At 46.3% G+C, this 20499-nt stretch overlaps 3 protein-coding genes across 7 annotated transcripts in view; 2 read left to right on the forward strand and 1 right to left on the reverse strand.

Moving 5' to 3' along the window:
- Window positions 1-7993, forward strand: part of RSPRY1 (ring finger and SPRY domain containing 1) — a 36255-nt gene extending 28262 nt beyond the window's left edge. For all 5 annotated transcript variants that reach the window (XM_041458896.1, XM_041458893.1, XM_041458894.1 and 2 more), the window contains 4 exons: window positions 890-992; window positions 2096-2248; window positions 4327-4431; window positions 5343-7993. In XM_041458896.1, the coding sequence (XP_041314830.1) occupies window positions 890-992; window positions 2096-2248; window positions 4327-4431; window positions 5343-5439 (458 nt within the window). In that variant the 3' untranslated portion in view covers window positions 5440-7993. The remainder of the gene's footprint in view (window positions 1-889; window positions 993-2095; window positions 2249-4326; window positions 4432-5342) is intronic.
- Window positions 7994-8373: 380 nt separating this feature from the next.
- On the forward strand, window positions 8374-15300 carry LOC121348838 (ADP ribosylation factor like GTPase 2 binding protein). The gene is made up of 7 exons (XM_041458785.1): window positions 8374-8398; window positions 9233-9350; window positions 11429-11487; window positions 12403-12509; window positions 13158-13243; window positions 14083-14179; window positions 15231-15300. The coding sequence occupies exons 2-7, from the start codon at window positions 9313-9315 to the stop codon at window positions 15291-15293; spliced, it is 450 nt and encodes a 149-aa protein (XP_041314719.1). The 5' UTR covers window positions 8374-8398; window positions 9233-9312; the 3' UTR covers window positions 15294-15300.
- Window positions 15301-17036: 1736 nt separating this feature from the next.
- On the reverse strand, window positions 17037-19846 carry LOC121348851 (plasmolipin). The gene is made up of 4 exons (XM_041458807.1): window positions 19723-19846; window positions 18238-18411; window positions 17743-17862; window positions 17037-17665 (listed from the first exon to the last, which is right to left on the reverse strand). The coding sequence occupies exons 1-4, from the start codon at window positions 19834-19836 to the stop codon at window positions 17552-17554; spliced, it is 522 nt and encodes a 173-aa protein (XP_041314741.1). The 5' UTR covers window positions 19837-19846; the 3' UTR covers window positions 17037-17551.
- Between the last annotated feature and the right edge of the window lie 653 nt (window positions 19847-20499).

Consider the following 20499-nt stretch of genomic DNA (forward strand, 5'->3'; position numbering starts at 1 on the left):
ATAATTACTGTGTCTTTAAGAGTGATTTAAATGAGCACAGTGGCACTACAGTCTTGTTCCCCAGTCTGTGTAAAGAGGCTCTTGTTGGTTAAACACTTTTTCTTTTCAAATGCGGAGTGAAAATCATAGCACCAATTAACATTGGACATTTAATCATTAGACTTTTTTCCACTTGTTTGTAGTTATACACAACAGGGTTGAAATCTTCCTTTCTGGGTTAAAAGAGTTGTTTTAGAGAAGGGGAAAAAACCTTGATCTCTGAATTAGACTTTTTTTTTTTCTTTTTTAAGGAGGAGTTGCACTGTCTTGCTTACTTTAAATTCTTGGATAACTACTTGGACAGCAAAGTTCTGTTCTTGATCTCAGCTTTGAAATCTTGGTAGGATTCTGTGCATGCCATGCTTGTGTGAACTGTGCCGCCTTCTCTTCTATTAAAATTTCCCCCCAAGGATGGCTAAATTAAAACACCTCTTAAAAATAAATAGCACAAGCATATTGGAAATTTCTTCTCAGAACACCCACTTGCTAAAGTCTATTTTCAACAGGTGTAAAATAGCCAAGGAGTGACAGAGTGCAGCTTTCTTCTGGCTTTGGCAAATACTCTGCAATACTGCTACAACTATGTAGTATTAATGCTCTGGCAGACTAAAATACTTTTTTTATTTTTTACTATTTTCTCCGGGGTTTTTTGGTTTTGGTTTGGGTTGGGTTTTTTGTTTTTTTTTAGTTACTGTCTGTATCAATGTTTCTTCTTTTGTGCTTTTGCAAACAGTTCCTTTTAAGTAAGACAACTCACAGTGACATATGTGATACTTGAAACAATTATTGTTTCAGCTGTTGGCATTTAACAGAAATTAAATCTTTAAATTATTTTTGTTTTGCATGTAAGGAGACACAATAGGATTTCTACTAGACTTGCAAGAAAAGCAAATGATCTTCTATTTAAATGGAAACCAGCTTCCTGCTGAGAAGCAAGTATTTTCATCTGCTGTGTAAGTGTCTGCTCATTTGGAAGGACATGACCTCTGTGGATAATTGTGTTAATTATATGAAGAGTTTTCAATTTGAGATGTAAATTCATATTTACTTACCTGAAGCCATCATTAAGCAAGTTTCCCTGTTGAAAGTTGCTTAGAAATCAGGAAGAGGGATATAATTTTACAGGTGGATTTCAGGGTCCAAAATAAATACTTTGGACTTTCCAAAGGTATGTTCAGCTCAGTGGTTTATACTGTCAAATTAGCATAGCATTAAAATAGAATGAGGCTGCAGCAAAGATGAACAATTTTCTGGTGCCTGAGGAACTTCTGAAAAATAAAGCCTATCTTGTAAATGTTGGAGAGGGATTTTAACTGACTGCCATTCACTGGGGCCAGCTCCTGGAGCAGAACACTGAATGTTCATCAGAGGATGTCTCTTGGTAGCATTGCAGGCAGGTGTTGGGCTTATTTTGCCAGCTGTTGTTAAAATTAACATATGGTGAACCCCTCTAACTCTCATAGGGAAGTTCAGCCTTTTACTTCAGAAAATATAAGCTGGTGTAATACTTGAGAAAGCAGCTTCCTATGCAGCTTCATTAAACATTACAGTACTTTGTCAGTTATTCCTACCAGGCTAATAACTTCATCCATGTTTTCTCCTCAGAATAAAGTTCAAGATGCAGGCAAAGAGTAGTTCACTTTAAAGAGCTGCTGAGCATCTTATTTATTCTTATTCTCTGTGCTTTGAGTATGGAATTGATAAACTCGAGTACTTGTTAGAACTTGGGGTATTACTGAACTTGTGCCCTTCCAGCAAATTTGAGAGGTGGCAGTTGTGGTTTTAAAAGTGTGACTGATCCTGGTTATACAGTAGGCAGCCTTTATTGGCTGACTCACTAAGAAATTCAGATAAATCCCAATAGTAAATTCAGGAGTTGAGAACTAAACAAGGCAAGTATGTGCAGCTGCTACTTGATGCTCTCCCAGTTAGCTGCAACACACTGGTATTAAACTTGTCTCTCTCTCAGGGTATATTTTCAAATGGTAATAGTAACATTTCTGAAAGCTCAGCTATTATTTAAGTCATTCTAAAATGCCTCTTCATCATGTTGCAGATCAGGATTTTTTGCTGCAGCAAGTTTCATGTCCTATCAACAATGTGAGTTCAACTTTGGGGCAAAACCCTTCAAATATCCACCACCAATGAAGTTTAGTACCTTCAATGATCATGCCTTTCTGACAGCAGAAGAGAAAATAATTTTACCCAGGTAATCCTCCTACCCTGTGTGTTTGCATGCAGAGAAATGAAATGTTTCATGTCTGAGTTGCAAAGTCTTACCTTGTACTCATCAAAATTTATTTCTTATGGGGTCATACTTCTATAGGTTCCTCTTCTAAAAGGATGAGACAATAGGCTCCAGTGCAAATTCATCAGTAGGGCAGGAGATATGCTACCAAAATCCATTAAATTAAAATATATTTTGTAATATCAAGCTAATTAAAATGAACTGGTACGGCACAGCTGTTTTAGTAGAAGTACCTTCTGCCATCTAAGGATTATTAGACTGATTGAGGAGGTATAGTGTTAATTAAAAAAAGATGTCCTATTTAAAATTGACCTAATTAGTGGTGTTGGCAGCGTGGAGGTGCTGAATGACTGTAAGTCTTGAAATTGTCCTTTTCTGAGCCTGATGAAAATTTCCCCATTTTTGATGACAGTACTGACAAAGGTTATTCAAATTTAGAAGTGTTTTCCCACCTAAATATAATTCAACCCAGATAGATACAGGTCTAGATACATTCTTCTTTAGCTTTTACCAAACTTCTGGCAGGAATGAAAACTAATAGCTCATCTGAATCAAGTTATTAGTAATAAAAAAACTTACTGGAACATAAGCAGTAACACTGTACAGTGTAATCTATGTGGTGTATCCTGGATTTCAGTATGTGACTGAAATTATCTTAAATTGCAACTAATTAAGTGGGGGTAGGGTTGTTGGAGGGGGTACCCCTGGCTGTAATAAAATTCAGAGACTGGTTTTGAATTATCTAGTTTTGATCAAGTCTATTTGAGGTACTTAAGTATCTTAGTGTTTAAAAAGAAGAGAAAAAACCCCCCTTACTTCTGGGTTGGAGTCACAAATTTGCAAAGTTTGAGGATTGGAATATTGTGTTTATGCAGATAAAATCAAATGCAACTTGCAAAATTATTTTGTGCTTACCCATAGCCAGAGTAAATTATTTCTGCTTGTGACTGCAGGTGCTTTAAGTGAGAGTCTGATGTAGTCTTTAAGATGATCTGTTAGGTACAAATGTGTGTTCTTCTGTCTTGGTAGTGTCCCACACTGGATGAGAGGTTTGTAGTTTCTGCTGATGCTCAGGTGGGATTGATGCTGTTCTGGCACTGCTCTTGCAATGTTCAGGCAATAGCTGTGAGAGCTGTTAATCACTGTGCCAAAAGATGAGAGACAAACTGGGGGAAACTGGTTTCCTGTTGATGCCTGACTGGTGAAATTTGGCCTCCTGTGTTACAGACTCTGCATTATGCAATAGCACTGAAAGGCTCCATTCAAGGTTGGACTGTTGTTCTTTGTGTAAACAAAGATCATCCCTGCCCTACAGCCTGAACTGCTTGGAAATGATAAGCCAATTCTAAATTAAAATATAGCTTTGATCATCTTAAAAGTGATAGTAGATAAGGCAAAGACCTGTTTGAGTGGACCCTAATTATCCATCATAGGATTTAACATGAACTCCTGCAGAGTTGTGCTGAATTTAGTGCATCTGGTGTTGAGGCAAGACACATCACCCTGCCACTGAATAGTTGTGGTGGGTGCTGTGTGTGTGTTCCACTGGGAATTCTCATTTCATCAGATGAGGGATTTTTACCTATTTTCTCTCCCCTGTGGCTGTTGCCATACTGGGATGTTGATTCAATTTGCAGTTTTTATTCTTTTAAACTGTGTTAGAGCATTATAGGGTTTCTGTATGTTGTTGATACATGAGAGTTTGTGAGGTTTATTTGTTTGGTTTTTTTTCTTAACTCATGAAAGTAGCCAGAAAGAATTTCTGTAAGTGTTCCATCTGTGGGAACTAGGAGAATTGTTATTTAGTCCCCTCTTTGTGCCTTTCTGACAGACCAGAATAGGGAATCAGACTGTTTTGCAGGTCTCTGGGTGTGTTCAGCCTTTTTTTTGTGGGCAATTGTGATTGATGTTTATCAGCAGTGTGATGCAGCACTGCTACAAGTGTTCTGTTGGCCTTGATGCAATTCTCAGAATAGTTTTGAATCTATTGCTTTGAGTCAAATTAATGTGTGGGGGGGTCTGTCTCTCTCTCCCTTCAGACACAGGCGCCTGGCTTTGCTGAAGCAAGTGAGTATCAGAGAGAACTGCTGCACACTTTGCTGTGATGAGGTAGCAGACACAGAACTCAGGCCGTGTGGACACAGGTAAAACCTTAGAAAAACCCAAATCCAAAGAAATAGGAAAATGTGTGTGTGATGCTCAGCTTAGATGAGGCCATATGCAGTCCCTGCTCATCTTGATTGACTCCCCAGGATAAAGGAAATAACCTTCCTTCCTTTTAAGGATGTGATGTGTAGAGGTTAAATACAGTGTTCCCACTATTCCACTCATCCTAGACCTGAGCAGATCGAACCCCTAATTGTGTGTGTATTTGGGGAAATACAGAGGCTACATCTGTGTGCTGCTCTGGGCTACTGAGTCTTATTTCCCTGATGTCAAAGGCTTTGCTGATTAGTACTTGATACTGGGGCTATGAAATCCAGATCATGTGAGGAGAGCAGAAAATTCATAATAGTCACATACTCATTAAATGTTCAACAAATGGATTGTCTCGAGTCACAAATTCCTCTAAAAGCTAAAAATGACACTGCAGTATGAGTTATACCATAATAGCACTTTTCCTGCTTAAAGCAGCCTACTAGGAAATGAATCCAGTTAAGTCCAATTCCTTAGAGTTTTAGAGCACTCATGGAAGGAGTCTTGCCATGTGTCTAGACACTGGAAAGTTAAAAAGAGATGTGCCTGGATTGGAGAATTTGCTGCAGGGCACTGGGGCTGCTCTCCAGAGCAGAGTGAGTGTGAGGATTATTGAGCACAGGGAAGTGGGATCCTGAGCAGCTGCAGGTCTGGGAGATGCTGAGCAGCAGGAGCTCCTCTCAAAGCCTGTGAACGGATCCACAGCACCTCACTTGCCGTGCCTCATCTCCACACTGGGGGACTTGACTGTGCCTCTGCCAGGCTGACTAAACTGCTTAGTGCTTGTGCTATTTTGTTGTTGTTGATGAGTTTTTCATACTGTAAAAGCAGGCTTTAACTGCTTTTTCTTCTCCTTCAGTGACCTGTGCATGGAGTGTGCCTTGCAATTGGAGACCTGCCCTTTGTGTCGACAGGAAATACAGACCCGAGTCAGACAGATCTCTCACATTTCATGACACACGTGGAGAAATACCACAGACTTGTTTTTAAAGAACTCCAACCAATACTGAAAGGGGAAAGCATCTCTAACCAATCTGTATGCACATAGAACCATAGCCACGGCCAGATTTCATGCTAACCTGTAATCTGTTTATCCTAAAACTGAAATCTTTAATAAGCTCTTCCCAGCTGCCAGCAAAGGGAGCTGGTTTCAGCAGTCAGGAGTTCTGGCTATTGGTTCCGCCGAGCAAGAGCAGAGGGAGTTGTCTCTTCTTCCCCTTTTCCTTCTCGCCTGTCGCAAGTGCTGAAAAGATTTGCACTGGAAGTACACATACAATGCATTTTAGAAAAGAAGAGAAAAGTATTTCCTAAAACAGGGCCGTGCTGTCTTGTGCTCGAAAGTCTATTTTTGGCAGAAGTCAGTGCTAAAAAGAGAATGCCAATGTTTTCCTGTTTCATGTAGCCTCCTGCTGGTCAGAGACTCTGTGTTTTCTGATATTAAACTGCTCAAAGACTCAATCTGTACACAGACTGATTTGAAAAGACAGTGTGGAGACTGTAGAGAAACTCACAGGTTTTAATAACTTGGTGATTCCAAAGAATGTTCTGATTTGTTTTTAAATGTTAAAAGATCAGTGGTATTTTCAAGTACATAATGTTTCTGATACTTTTAACTTCGGTACCCACATTTTTTTGTGAGGTTATAATTTTCAGGAGGTATTCTTAACTAATTATAATGCTGGACTGGAATTAATTTGATATTCTGGGTATTTTTTAAGGTATCATCGAACATCTTTTTTAATCAGTGTTGTTTTTGAAAGTTAGCTCAATTTTTCCAAAGTGAATATATCTTAAAATATTAGAGGAGACTTCTGGACCCATTTATTTAAAACAAGGTTATTTGGATAGCAATTTCAGTCTTATTCTTAACTCCTTAAAAATGCACCTTGCTTGCCACTTGTCAGTCCTGCTCTGAGCAGGTTTGGGGCCACACTTCCTATTTTTTGGTAGGGATCATACAGTGGGAATCTCTGCTCCACTTTAATTACACATTTGTGATGTTTGTATGTTAAGGATGCACTTCAGTAGGCAGCTCTTGACTTCTACTAGGTTTCTACAAGGAATCAGGGTTCACAGCTGGTGTCAGTGAAGTAGCACAAAAATAGGTGGGGTTCTGCTTATTTTGCACCAACTGAGGATATGACTCGGTCTCTTCCAAGTCTTGCACCGGTTGATTTTTTTAAAATATCTGTCTGTATAGTAGAACTTTACTAATTCACACACAACTTACACCAAAACCATCCCACTTCTTGGCAGTGATTCAGCAGCAGAGGCTGTTGTAGTGAATTCTCATGGTGTGATGTAGCTTATTTTTAAAATCATTTATTATCTTTATTGTACTATGGAGTACTAACAAAGCAGAGCTGAGGCTGCTTCTTCCTGCTGAGCACTCTGGCTTCCTACAGACCTCAGCAGTGAGAGCTCTGCACACAGGTACCAGAACCCAGCTCTCTAGCAACTCCTTTCACCTTCTGCCTTTGCTAACTCAAGGGTGCTGAACTTCATCCAGAGATGTGTGAATTAGGAAAGTTCTGTCCATCATTTTCACGTTGACTTTTGTCCAAATGTAGACTGAATCCAGCAGCAGAGTGCTGGTTAGTGTTTTTGCTAAAATGTGGATTTTCTTCCACCTTGGTTGCCTGTTTTGATTTGAGTCAGACTGGCAAATCTGTGCCACAGGGATCTCATTTCCTCGCCGACTGTACTTTACAATGTTTTGCTGTATCCATGTTTTCAGTCAGGGCCGAGTCCCTTCCAGCTCCATGCTCAGTGAGCAAACATGAGCTCCATCACTGCCACAAGGGTGTTAAAAATTCAGAATCACTTTGAAATGAAGTTCTAAGCGCTTCCAAATGCAATGATGGGTTTTTATCCCTAAGGTACAGTTACAAATCATACTTTAGGGAAGAGGTGGGACAGAACCATTTTGAACTCTGCCTTAATAGAGTCTAGTAATTTCAGGGCTTTGGTTTCCCTGGCCAGGATTAACTGAGGTAAAATTTTCAGAAGTGCCTAGGACTCCTAATTTGTATCGACTGCTGTATGAGATTAAGGTCTTCAGGCCCAAGCCCACAACGGCTTCCAGGCACCTGCTGTCCCCTTGGCCCGCAGGTGGCCTTAGAGCCTCGCTGCCTTTGTGGACATGGGGCTAAGTGCCTGCGTTCTTTATGGAGAAGATGTAAATGCTTTGGAAAATTTTGCCCCAGACCGTCTTCCATGCAGCTGGTGCTGGGCAGAGGAAGCCAGCGGTGGCGGAGGAGGGAGCTGTGTTGCAGAGAACTGTCCTGTTCATTTCACGAAGGGAAAGACTGTCTACCTTGCCCGGCTTTCTGCCGCCGTCCAGGCCGGGGGGTTTCTGTCAAGCTGGGTACTCCGTGAGCAGCGCGCCGTCACCCTCGCTCCCTGCACCCACAGCTCGGGGCCAGGGATGGGAGGTGGCCACTCCACAGGCCCTCACAGGGCCACATGAATTGTAGCAAAGTTGTCCATTCAACAATAAAAACATCTTGAAGGCTGTTTGTTGTTCTTTAATTCCTTTTCGGCTGAGGCGCGCGTGTGCGCTCGGGTGGGACACTCGTGCTGCGTGGGCCAGGTCATAGCGCTGGTCGCTGGGCTGCAGCAGCTGGGGGCTGTGCCCACCCTCGGAGCTCTGCTCTCTGACGGGAAGCCCGCTCTCCCACTGCCATTAACAAGCAGATAATGCTGTCTCCTGTCTCTCCCTCAGGGCCCGGCCCGGCGCAGGACGCGCTCCCCAACCCGCCATGGCGACGGCGCCGCCTTCCCGCGCAGCCCCCACCGCGCTCTGATTGGGCGGGCGGGCCGGAGCCGCGCTCTGATTGGCTGCGGGCGGGGCGGAAGAGCGCGTTTCCCAGGAGACGGCCCGAGGGGAGGGGGCTGCGCGCCGGCCTGAGGGCGGTGGGTGCGGGCGGGGGGCGCGGGAGCGGGACGCGGGGCCGCAGTCCCGGAGCGGCGGGATGCCGCCGCCGGGGCGCTTTGTGCAGACAGGGAGGGTAGGGTGATGGGCCGCTGCCCTGGGTCCCTTTGAGGAGCGGGAGGGAGCGAGACAGGCTGGGTGCTAGGGGAGGGACGGGGCTGGAGGGCTTTGCCCGCCCCTTGCCGGGCCTGAGGATGGGGAAGCGAGGGACGCGCTCGGCTCCTGCCGGGCTCGCGGTGATGCCCCGGGACTGCGCCGGGGGCCGGCGGAGGGTGAAGCGCGGCGGGAGCAGCGGGTTCCTATCGCCGGCGGCCTCGGGGTGCCGTGTGCCCTGACCCCGGGGTGCCCCAACCCCGGGGTGCCGTGTGCCCCGACCCCGGGGTGCCGTGTGCCCCATCCCCGGTGTCCACTCACAGCCTTGGGCCGAGTGTCCAGCCGGGACACAGCCCCTGGGATCGCTGTCCCAAGCCTGGCCTGCCAGCCTGGTCTGGGACACACTGGAGCAGGGCGGCACCTTTATCTTATCTGGCTTTATTTCTGTAATGGTCAGTCACGGATGTTTCAGGAGAAAAGATGTAGAGGTGCCCCCCTTTATAAGGTCTGGTTGTATTTTGAGCCTGTTCTCTGAATAGGCAGAGAAAGTTTTTAGGTTATTTGGGTTATTACAGAAAAGCAGTAGTAATAATTTTGGAAGAATGTGATGTTGGAATTCCTGTGTTTAGGAATTAAAATTTATCTCCTGATTAGCTCTTCCGGAAATGTATGGCAGTTTAGCAACTGAATTTGTGTTAACACTAAGTCATGTTATTCCTTAGCACTTTGGTCAAAAAGAAGAAATAACCACTAACAGCTGAAACATACAGATTGTCTCTTCCACTCTGGCTAGGCAGGAGCAATGGAGACTTCTGATGGAGAAAGTTTGGGTGTAGCCACGTGAGTATGCTGCATTCTCATGTGTCAGATTTTCAATTAGCTAATTGCTAATTAAAATATCTTGATAAGAATATAATTACCCGAATGAATTTAAACCACACTCTTTAGCAGATTCTGCCTCTTAGGAGAACAAAGGTGCAGAATGCAAAGCTGCAAGAGGGAATAACATCAGTACAGAGTTTAGGTGAAGTCAAACTAAATATCGCTGTGGTCAGTGTAGCACTGGGTAGCGCTGCTGAGGGATCACAGCAAGCCTTGTAAAGGCCGGAAATTTGGAAATTGCTTTTTCTGGTGTTCATTTTAAATTCAGAATTTCTCCTTTTCAAGAGTGTTTGTTGTCTTTTGTCAATGATCCTGAGAGGAGACTCTTCCTCTCTTTGAGTGTTCTCCTAAAACTGAGCCCATCCACAGGTGACCTCAACCACATTTCACACTGGCAGATGCTAAGCTGCTGCTTCACCCCACGCGTGTCTGCCATACTCTTCTCCCAAGAGTTGTGGCAGAAGGGGACGTGTGACTGTGCCTCTGTCATGCACGGATTTGACTCTTTCAGCCTCAGACTCTGAGCAAAGGCCGGTGCCAGGGCTGCCTCAGCAGAGCAGTGTGCTGGCCCAGTCTGGGTAGGTGACAGGAATTAAACCACAGGGTTGGTGAGCTCGTGTCTCTGTAGGTGTGTGGATGCCCGTGCGTTGTATAAAGAGATGGGATCGGGTTCTTTTGGAACAGGTCAGTTCCGTTACTTGCACAGACTTCAACCGGGGTGTAAATCAACACTTTGTTGCTATTAGGATAAGCTGTACAACTAGAAGTAGCATTTATTTGGAGAGGGGGAAAGAGTGGAAATCATGGCTAGCCAAGTGAGTGCATGCCAAGGGAAGCGCTGCCCGGGTGAGCTGCCGGGGTGTCCCCGGTCCCGCTGCCGCCCCGCGCCGCCCTCTCGCGGGCTGGCCCCGGCCCTGGGGCCGCTCCTCTCCCCGGAGCAGCAGTCTTGTTGCTAGGATATCGCTCGCTGAGCAGACGCCTTTTTAAATCAAAGATCTCTTAATTTTTCCTGATCAGAGCGAGCCTGGTTATGGTTAAGCTGTCGGCTAAACTGCTGTTGGATTAATTTCACTGGAGTGTTCTCTAATGGCGAAGTAACTTTAATGAGATTTTCAAAACTTAGTCTGAAGAGCGATGCTACTCTTACTGTTGAGAAAGAGACAGTCAATTGAATTTAAATGGTGCTTTCACTGATCGAAGCGATTTTTTTTCTTAAAGACAAATATCCCTGTTTCTTTGAGACTTCTTTCCCTCACATGTCAGAAAAGTTTGTCTTTCATCCCTTAGAGGAAATAGGAAGAGTTCATCTCCCACTAAAGATGAGCTGTGAATGCCAAAAACATCTTGTGGATTATTTACTGTCTTACAAGTTGCACAGTAATAGAGCCAGACTCCTGATTCTGGCACCAAAGATTTCTTCTCTGGATTAATTCAGATCCATAATGGTGTTTAATATTTGCTCATGATAGAATAACTTTAGGAGATTATCCCATTTATTTAGATCATATAAGGATGTTTCCTGCATAAGAAAAAGATTTAAGTTTCTTCAGTTATATAATACTTGCATATACATTCAGTTTAAGTTGTTCCACAAAACCAAATATTTCAAAATACTCTCTAGAGTGTCTACAGTTCTGTGATCACCATGTGCAGGAAAGAGGAGGGAAACTGGTAGCAGCTGGGATTTGTGGGTTGGAAAAGGTTTAATTTGCTGTTCTAATTACACTCTTTACATTCTTTTGCACCAGAACTAGAATTACCTTGACAGTAATGCCAGTAAAACAACATTTTTTCTTTCTTGCAATTAGGCACCTTACTGGGAGGAAATAGAGTAGAGGCCTGATGAGAATCTCCATGGAGCAATCTTCTCATCAGTGCCATGGATTCTTTTCTAGGTTGAAACTAGGAAGTTTTTCAGTTATCTTCTAATTACTGGGTTTATTTGTTTATTTGTACTTAGGCTTTTGTTAACACTTCTTAATTTTAACTTTAATTTCTCCTGTGGTCAAAATATATTTTTTTTCCTTTGCTTTCAGCTCCACCACTTCTGATGAGTTTGATGCAGTTGTTGGCTATCTGGAGGATATCATAATGGGTAAGGTTTGCAAGTAGGTACAAATAACAACAGGGCTGCAAAACATGTCAGCTGCTCTTCTGTTAATTAGCCAACATACAGAGAGCCTTTGCCTGCTTCATGGAGGCTTTCCTTCCTTTACCTGGTAGTGTAAATATAAAAATATACATCAAATTCTTCTGTGCGCTTGTGACTCTTGAAAATTGTGCTCCACATCACTTCAGTACACTGCTTCTTAGAGAAACATTAAAGGTGCTTGTGCATCTCATAGAGAAATCAAAGCTTTCTGGGATTTTTGTGGAAGATACTGTGAGAGGCAGCTTTCCCTTCCCCAGCTCTGCCCAGACTTCTCCTGACATGTCTGCCAGGATCTTCTTAGAAGCTGCCATGGTTTGTCTGGGCAGTTTCTGCAGTGCCCTGCTGCTGCTGCTGCAGGGAGCCTTTTGCACTCTGATATAAAATGCCTGAACTGCAGGCTGGGACTTGGTTCTATTCCAGGACTGAAAGCTGCAAGAATGGGGATCCTTATTTCTGTGTATGCAGCCCTGAAGCACAAAGATGGTCATAGAATCACAGAATGGTTTGGGTTGGAAGGGGCCTTAAAGATTGTAGGGAAGAGGTATTCACTTAATAAAAAATACAGATGTTTTGCTGACTTTAGAGCCAGAGCAAAAAGAGGTTGAGAATAAATAACTATTAATAAATGTAGAGCAGGAAGACTGTTTTGGTAATATTTCACCATCAGCCTCTGTCCTCTCACAGATGGGTCAGAAGTGGTGGTTTGGCAGCAGCTCTGGTGCTGATGTGATGAACTCTGCACGTGTGCAGGGCTCTGTGGTTACAGCAGGGAAGCAGAGGACCAGTGAATGTGGGGTTTGTGTTACAGAAAGAATGACTAAACTCCTAACTCTGTGCTGCATTTCTGTTACGGCCCAGATGATGACTTCCAGTTAATACAGAGGAATTTTTTGGAGAAGCACTACCAGGAGTTTGATGACTCAGAAGAAAACAAGCTCATCTATACAGACATTTTTAATGAATATGTAAGATACCTTTTCCCATTTTTCTTAATTTTTTAAAATATAATTCTCCCTTTGTAAAATACTGGGCTTTCATGGAGCAGATCCCAACATGTTTCTGTCTCCTTCAGAAGCACAGCCATGATCTGTGAGCAAAAAAATTTTTTTCCAAAGCTTTGGGTTCCTTTCTCATTGTTTCACAAAAAATTTTCTAGAGATATTTTTGGAAGTTGTGTAGCTCCCCTGCATAGAAATTTAGCCAATGGCTGTAGTAAATAATGTGTTTAACATGTGTACAAACAAAGTTTCTTCTTTTCCAGTTGTTTTATTTCTGGTATTGGATAATTCTGTCACATCCTTCATGCAAAGCATAATCAAGAAACTAGACCAGTCTACTATTCAGTACCATTAAATGAGTTGGAAAAATATTTGTTACAAGATACAAATAGTCAGTGTTTGTTCTCCCCAAGATCCCCAGCAAAAAATGTGCAGCTCTGTGTCTCAGGGCTGGTGTGAGAACAGAACCAGCAACACCCACTGAGGAATCTGCAGTTGTGCCCAGTGAGGATCATGCAGAGTGTCAGGAAGGTGTCAGTGTAAGGATGCTGTTTGAAATCTGCCTCTGAAATCTGTTGTGATCTTACTGGGGTGGTTTGTCTGGGTTTTTTTCAGATCTCTTTAGTAGAGAAATACATTGAAGAGAAGTTGCTTGATCGGATTCGTGGGTTTGATATGGTTGCTTTCACAGTGTCATTGCAGTAAGTCTCTGCTTTGCTTTTGGTTGAGGAGTGGATTGTGTGCCTCTCAGTTCTTTTTATCTAGATTAAAGCTTAGGGTTTTGGCTGTCTTCCCTTTAGATAATGGTTCCACTTTAACTTAAAATAGAAGTGTTCATGCTGGCAGTGACCAGTTTTCTTGCCTTCAGTATGTCCTGCTACTCTAAATTTCTGAATTGTCCTGCTGAAATATATTGGGTTTGAAGGGGTAGGAGGAGAAATCAGACTGAGAGCACTGCAAGATTTTTGTATTTCTTGCCACTTTGAAGCCAGACCCTTAAAAGGTTGTGTCTTATCTCTTCCAGGCACCTCAGTAGCCTGGTGGTGTTTCAGTCATGTGGTTGAATTCCTTTATTGCAGTTTTCATATGGAGCATCCAGAGCAGAGTTTGGTTTGTGTTCAGCTTTTGCATTGGGTCATTTTAGCTTTACCAGCTACCTGAAGAGCTTGTTTTTGAAAGATCACTGGTTTTCCCCTTGAATAAGAAAATCAAGTGTAGTTGAGAACTGAGTATCTTCAAACGTTTGAATTTGGTTAATTTTTAATGTTTCTTAAATAACCAGGTCAGGTTTTCAAGGACTGATATGATACTTATAGGTATTGATTGACTTATAGGATTTAGATAAATGTAATATTGTAGTTGGATTAGAAATACTGCATGGTAATATTTGGCTGCAGCTTTGCTATATGATAACCTGCAATAATATTCTTGTTTAAATACTGATATCATTCTACTTGTCCTTTTTGACCTTGTACCATTTTAAAAATAACAAATTTTTCTCACACAATTTTCTCATTCCCCAACTTCTTTTTCTCTGTAGACAACACAAAGATGAAATGCCAGGTGATATATTTGATCTGCTTCTCACATTTACTGACTTTCTGGCTTTCAAAGAAATGTTCTTGGAATACAGAGCTGTGAGTATATCACATTGTTTATTTTCATTGGCACAGTAGCTGTTGGTTTTGTGTAGCTCCACCTGAGAGTGCCAAAGGAAACGTTTCTACAGTAGGTCACAGTATTTAATCAAAGGCTGTAATGGAGTCAAAGGAAAAATTAATTCAATGAGTAGCTTTTTAAACTCAAACTGCACATTTAATGATTTCTAGAAAACATTAATAAAGCTGGCATGTGGAGCAGCTCTTCCTGTTTTTGTGAACTTCCTGCATTTGTGAACATTGTTTTCCAAATGAACAGAGGGGAACACTTTTTCACTGTGATGGTCTCTGTGCTTGTGGAGTCTCCATCCTTGGAGATATTCTAAAGTTGTCTGGACACAGTCCTGAGTGACCGTGCTTGAATGTGGGGTTTGGCCCAGATCACCTCCAGAGATCCCTTTCCACCTTGGCCATTCTGACTCTATAGTGTCTTCTTTTATTTTTTAATCCTAGTCTTTGCTTTTTAAGCCTCTTTCATTTGTTTTCTCCTCCTCACTCTGCCAGCTGGAGAAATAAAAGTGCTAAGATTTTTGGATGAGGTTTTTCCTAGCAAAATAAAAATCAGTGCTCTCCAGTGTTGGTCCAGTCCTGTTTGACAAGGAGCAAAAGAGTCACAGTTGTGGTTATGCCTCTGCCTCTTCCCCATCCCTGTGAATTTTGTGGAGATGGGGCAATCTATGTATCAGCATCAGGAGGAGTTTCAGTTGGGATTTGCAGACTGGGGTCTCTGAGAGACAAATGCCAGGAGCCAGATTTCAGCGGATCCCTGAGGCACTGGCACAGCATTCCCAACCAGGGCTGAGTAAGGCTCTGCTCTGACATGGGCAGAGCTGGCAGGGGGACAGCCCCCTCACCCCAGGGATTCTGCACAACTTTCTTGGGTTCACATTCAATCACAGATGCTCTAGTAACATGGAATTTTATATTGGTTTGTTGAAGCAGAAAATGTATTGCCTGTTTCATTTTTTGAAATGCTTATTCCAAACCATCATGGAGTCACAGATTTCTTTTTTTTTTCCTGTGTTTCTAGGAGAAAGAAGGTCGAAGTCTGGATTTAAGCAGTGCATTAGTGGTGACTTCATTAAACCATTAAACAAGTCGTTCTGAAGGGAGTTCTGTTGTATTTTAAGCAAGGTCTATTCAAATTGCAGAGGTGAAAGGCAGCGATTCCCAAGAGAGGGCCGGGCAGGGGGGCGGGGACTCGGCTCCACTCAGAGGGAGGTGTTCGATGGGGCAGCACCAGGACTGTGGGTCCCTCTCCAGGGGGTGAAATCAAAGCTTTCTGGAATTTTTAAACCCTTGTACAAATGGATGGAAGAGACTGTGAGAGGCAGTCTTCCTTTCCCCAGCTCTACCCAAACTTGTCCTGACATGTCTGCCAGGATGTTCTTAGAAGCTGCCATGGTTTGTCTGGGCAGTTTCTGCAGTGCCCTGCTGCTGCTGCTGCAGGGAGCCTTTTGCACTCTGATATAAAGTGCCTGAGCTGCAGTTTGAGCTCCTTGTTCTTTGTCCTTTCTCTGCTGAACACAGAGAACAGTTTATTCCTTCTGTTCCTGCAGCACCATTGCTTAACTGGAAATCATCCAGTTCCAACCCCCCTTCCACTAGAGCAGGTTGCTCACAATCCCATCCAGTCTGGCCCTAGGCAGTAAAAGATGCTCAATTCTCAGGGATGTGGCTTTAACTGAGAAGTCAGTGTGTGCAGGGAAGTTTTTTACAAGGTGCCAAGGCAGAATTCATGCTGATCAGCCATTAGCTGCTTTATAGGGACAGCATATCATTTCTTTGGTCACATCCTTCCCAGAGAGATGTAGATTCTGGACCCTCAGTTGCCTGGTGATTCTGGAGCCTCAGTTGCCTGGTGCAGTTGAATCTGGAGAAATGCTAACTAAATGAATTTGGAACGTTTCAGAGTTTGGAAGGCTGAGACCCGTGTCTTTTATCAGTGTGTGTAAGTAAATTTTCTGTTTAGATTTTGGAATTCAATAGTGACCTCCCATGTTAATTTTTATTAATTTTATTGATTTTATTTTCTTACTGTTCCTGTTATATATGTGTGTCTATGTTATATATTCATAACTGTGGAAATTTGACCCTTCATTTACTCACTGACAGCCAAATAAAGGCAGATCTGTCATGGGCCAATGTCATGTGTCTAGTTCCTTTTCAGTTCTCACCTTCCATCAATGCAGTTCCAATTCCTGATCCTGCCTCTGCAGACAAGCTGGTAAAACTTTTGCCATGCAGAGCTTGCAGTAAGATTTGCAGTGTACCTCACCATGCATCAGCTTTGGAACTCACTGAATCTACTTTTACTACCTTGTACAAGGAGGGTGTGAATGGAAAAGCTGCTCTGCCTGGCTGGGCATCACTTCTCATTCTGACAAACACCCAAAAGGTGAATTTGTGGTCTGCAGCACGGGGGAGCAGTGTGGTTCTTCCCTCTCCTGAGGCACTGATCCTGCCTGTGTTCCCAGAGATTTGCAGACTTGTTTGTAATTTCTGAAAATGACCTGCAGCTAATGGGCAAAACTGACTTGCTGGTTAATTAGGTGAACTCAGGAGTGTGTGGTGCTGAGCCAGGAAGAGGGAGTGATCAAAGCCTTGGCACCTCATTTGTGTTCTTGTGGTCTTGGCTGCACACTCTGAGTGTGTGTGTGCATAAAGCAATGAGAGGTGAACCCTGTGGACTTGTTCCTTCCACAGCCCACATGGGCTAAAACCCACATGGAGTGGGAAGGAGCAGCCATCTCTGCTGTCCCTGCCATGCTGTGTGTGCTACTTCCTCACAAGACAAGTTTTCTCATGACAGTCTCCAATGCTGGATTTAGGAATGTTTTTATTTAAAGCATAAAATTTCTATTCAAATTGTTAGAAATCAATACAAGAGCAGTTATGACTGCTTCCCTTGCTTCACTTCTCATCTTCCAGCTCTGCCGCTGTTTCTGCACCCCATTAATTGCATTACTTACACTGTAGCTGTGAATGAGCAGAGGGGGGAGCCTGGGCTTGGGTTAGTCAGTTTTAGTATTGGACTGTGCCAAACTGGCTGAGCCCCCTCAGTGGAGCTGCTCTGGTGAGGATCCAGATGAGCCCCGGGGCTGAGCAGGAGCTGCAGCCCCAGCGAGTCCGTGTCCCCCGTGGCGATGCCGCTGGGGTCGTGCTGTGGGCACGTCAGCTGGAAGCATCATCAGAAACCACAGGGCAGCGTCCACGTGAGCCAGTGCTGACCACCGCCGCCAGCACAGGCTGCTCCCAGAACGAGCCCTGGTGGCACACGAGGCTCCAAGCCGCCAAGCCTGGCACAAGCTGGTGCAGGGTGGCCCGTGGCCGGGCTCTGCCGTCCGCTCCCTACGCGTGGTCGGTCACTTGGCTGGTGGCCGCGTTGCTGCCGAGCCCTTTCCAGGCGCGGAAGCTGAAGAAGGTGCTCACCCCGTAGATGATCATCGTGACACAGGCGAAGAACTGGAAGAGGAGCACATCCCTCGTGTGAGCACGGGGGCTGCCCCAGCCCTCGGCCCTCCCCTGCCCGCGGTACTCACGGAGGCGGCAGCTCTGCGGTTGTAGTCCCACTGCCGCCAGGACGTGGGCTGCACGGCGGCCGCGCACGTCACGAAGGCGGTGATGTACAGCACGGTGGCCACGGCGTTGTAGATCATCAGCTGGGAAACAAAGAGGAGCTCCTGAGGTCTGGGCTCGGGCTCGTGCGTGTTGGGGAGAGGCAAGAGCAAAATGCCCAGGTTCACATTCCTCCCCATGCCCCAGGAGAAGACATTAAATGCTCCCCAGGTTGTGCTGGGAGGTTTTTGGATGACAGCACAACTGCAGCAGTTGGTGGCTGTAACTTTCTGGATTGACACAGGATTTTCTGGTTTGACCATTTTCTAATCAATTCAAGGGCATAATGAAACAATGTCACTGTGCAAAGTGCAGGGGACTTGGCTCCATCAGCCCAGAAGAGACTGAAGCCTTCCCCGACTATCTTCCCAAGACGTTTCCCTCTTGGGATCCCCCCTCACTCCCTCTCAGCTACGCACCACGAGGGGCCAGGGGATCATGTAGAACTTCTGATGAAGCTGCAGGAGGTAAATCACGAAGAAAAGGAGTGTTAGTATCCAGAAGAAGAGGGACACAAACATCACCCAGCCGTATGCTGCATGGAGGTGGTACGTTGTGGCGGCGATGAGAGACCACACCAGTAAACCGAGCACCTGTGGGGTGGAAAAGGGAACCTGTTCAGGGGCTGCTTCCTGCAGGAGAAGCACAGAACATCTCCCACAAGCCCGGGCACACCAGCACCAACAGCAGTTGGGTTCCCCTCAGTGCAGGAAAGCAGCGGCACACTCGGCAGGAGAAGGACTCCTTGGAAAGCCGCTGTGCCCCTGTGTAAGCCCGCACCGCCTATTGTCATGGAGGAAACACAACAGCCTTTGTCCTGCCCGCGTCCAACGCCCTGCTGCTCGGCTGCCCCGACAATGCCTCCTTGTCTGTCACATCCATTTCTAACACTCGTGATCACAAAATATGTGCTGGGAGGAACACGCAGAGGGGGCTCCTGCAGGAGTGGGAGGTGGCACGTGTGAGCTGCCTGCTCCGGCTGCTGCCGGGGGAAAGCAGGGGTCTGTTTAAGTGTGGCCTGAGCTGCAGAGGTGGGACACGCTGCAGAGCTGAAAGGTCTCGGCTGCTGGTCTTGCTTCCTTCTCTCTTTCCAGGTGCTCCTACAAGGTACCCCCAGCAGCATCCTGCCCAGCCCCTTCCCTGAGCGTTTGTCTCTGTCACCACCAGCTCAGCCATGCCCAGGGGCTGGAATCAGGAGCCAGGAGCCAGGTCTGTGCCAGCTGTTTCACAGTGGCTGCTCAGGGCACATCCCACAAGGCTGCCCCGAGAAGGGACGAGAGAGCGGGCTGCCACGCGGCGGGGCAGCACCGTGGGCAGGTCACAAGAGACCCAGTACGCAGCTGAACACCCACCACTCATGTGGCACCGCGGCCCCGGGGACAGCACCAGCGGGAGATTATTGGGGTTGCCTCTGATGCTGAAGCAATGGGCAGCGATGTGCTGCTTGATTTGACGGTGCAAGGACCCTTGGGCTCCTCTGAGAGCAGCCGTCAAAGCCTGGGAGGACAACCTGGAGAGCTGAGAGTGTTCCAGGGAGCGTGAGAGCCTCACGAGCATCCCCAGCACAGTTCCCCTGGAGTCACTGGGCTTCACACAGCCCCGATCCACTGGCTGTGCCCTGCGGAGATGCCCGCACGGATCAGCCCGTGCCTGGCACTGGGAACCACCCGGCACTGAGCGGAGTTGTAACCGGCAAGGGATGTGAGGACAAGAATCCGACTTTACAACGGGAAGGACGAGAGAGGAGGCTGCGCTGTCTTAGGGGTGGCGATTAACTAGGGTTAGACAGCGGAGATGGGGCAGGAGCGGCAGCCAAAGAGGGCCGGGGCTGTTTCCACCTGAAGAAAAGCACCCAAGTGGGCGATGCCCTCCCCCGTCCGCCGCGCCCCCTCCCCGGTACTCACGGCCTGGGCGCACATCAGCCCCCCGAGCGGCGAGAGCAAGAAGGAGCCGTCCAGGGCCGGGGGGGAGCCCGGGGAGGCGCTCCGGGCTCGCGCGGCGCCGGGCAGCCCCGCCATGCCGCGCACGCCCCGCGGCTGCCCCCGCCCCGCCGCCCCCGGGCATGCGGCGGAGCCTCCGCCCGGCGCCGCGCCGCGCTCCCGGTATGTCGCGGCGTCCCGCCGACAAAGGGCGGCCCCACCGTGACAGCCCCTCCGCTCCGCTCCCCGTATCCTGGCGATGCTCTGCCTGGAGCAGTCCGGGGCACCGCGAACCTTCCGTGCAGCCGTGTCCTGCTCGGTGCTCACCGGGGACATTTGGTGGTCTCCGGCGCATCCCGGTGCCGGACGTTGCTCCTCTGCGGGATCCGGGCGACACGCGTCTCCTTGTTAAATCCTGGAATAATTTGGGTTGGAAGTGATGTTAAGGCACCTCGTTCCAACCTCCTGCCATGCAGGGACACATTCCGCTAGACCAGGTTGCTCCGAGCCTTTGGACTTGCTCCAACGTGGCCTTGAAGACCTCCAGGGACGGGGCAGCCGCAGCTTCTCTGAGCAATCTGCGTAGTGCCCCATCAGCCTCCGCTCCGGGAGATTCCTGTCAGCCATTCTCGGGCTGGTCCGGGTCACTCTGGGTGGCAGCAGGACCCTCTGGACTATCAGCCACTGCTCTCCGTTTGGTGTCATGTCCCCAGGGCGCCCCGGGTCCGATCACACAGGTCGTCAATGCAGACAGTGGCACAG

The sequence above is a fragment of the Pyrgilauda ruficollis genome, unplaced genomic scaffold, assembly GCF_017590135.1.
Source record: "Pyrgilauda ruficollis isolate IOZ18807 unplaced genomic scaffold, ASM1759013v1 scaffold13, whole genome shotgun sequence".
Lineage (NCBI taxonomy): Eukaryota > Metazoa > Chordata > Aves > Passeriformes > Passeridae > Pyrgilauda > Pyrgilauda ruficollis.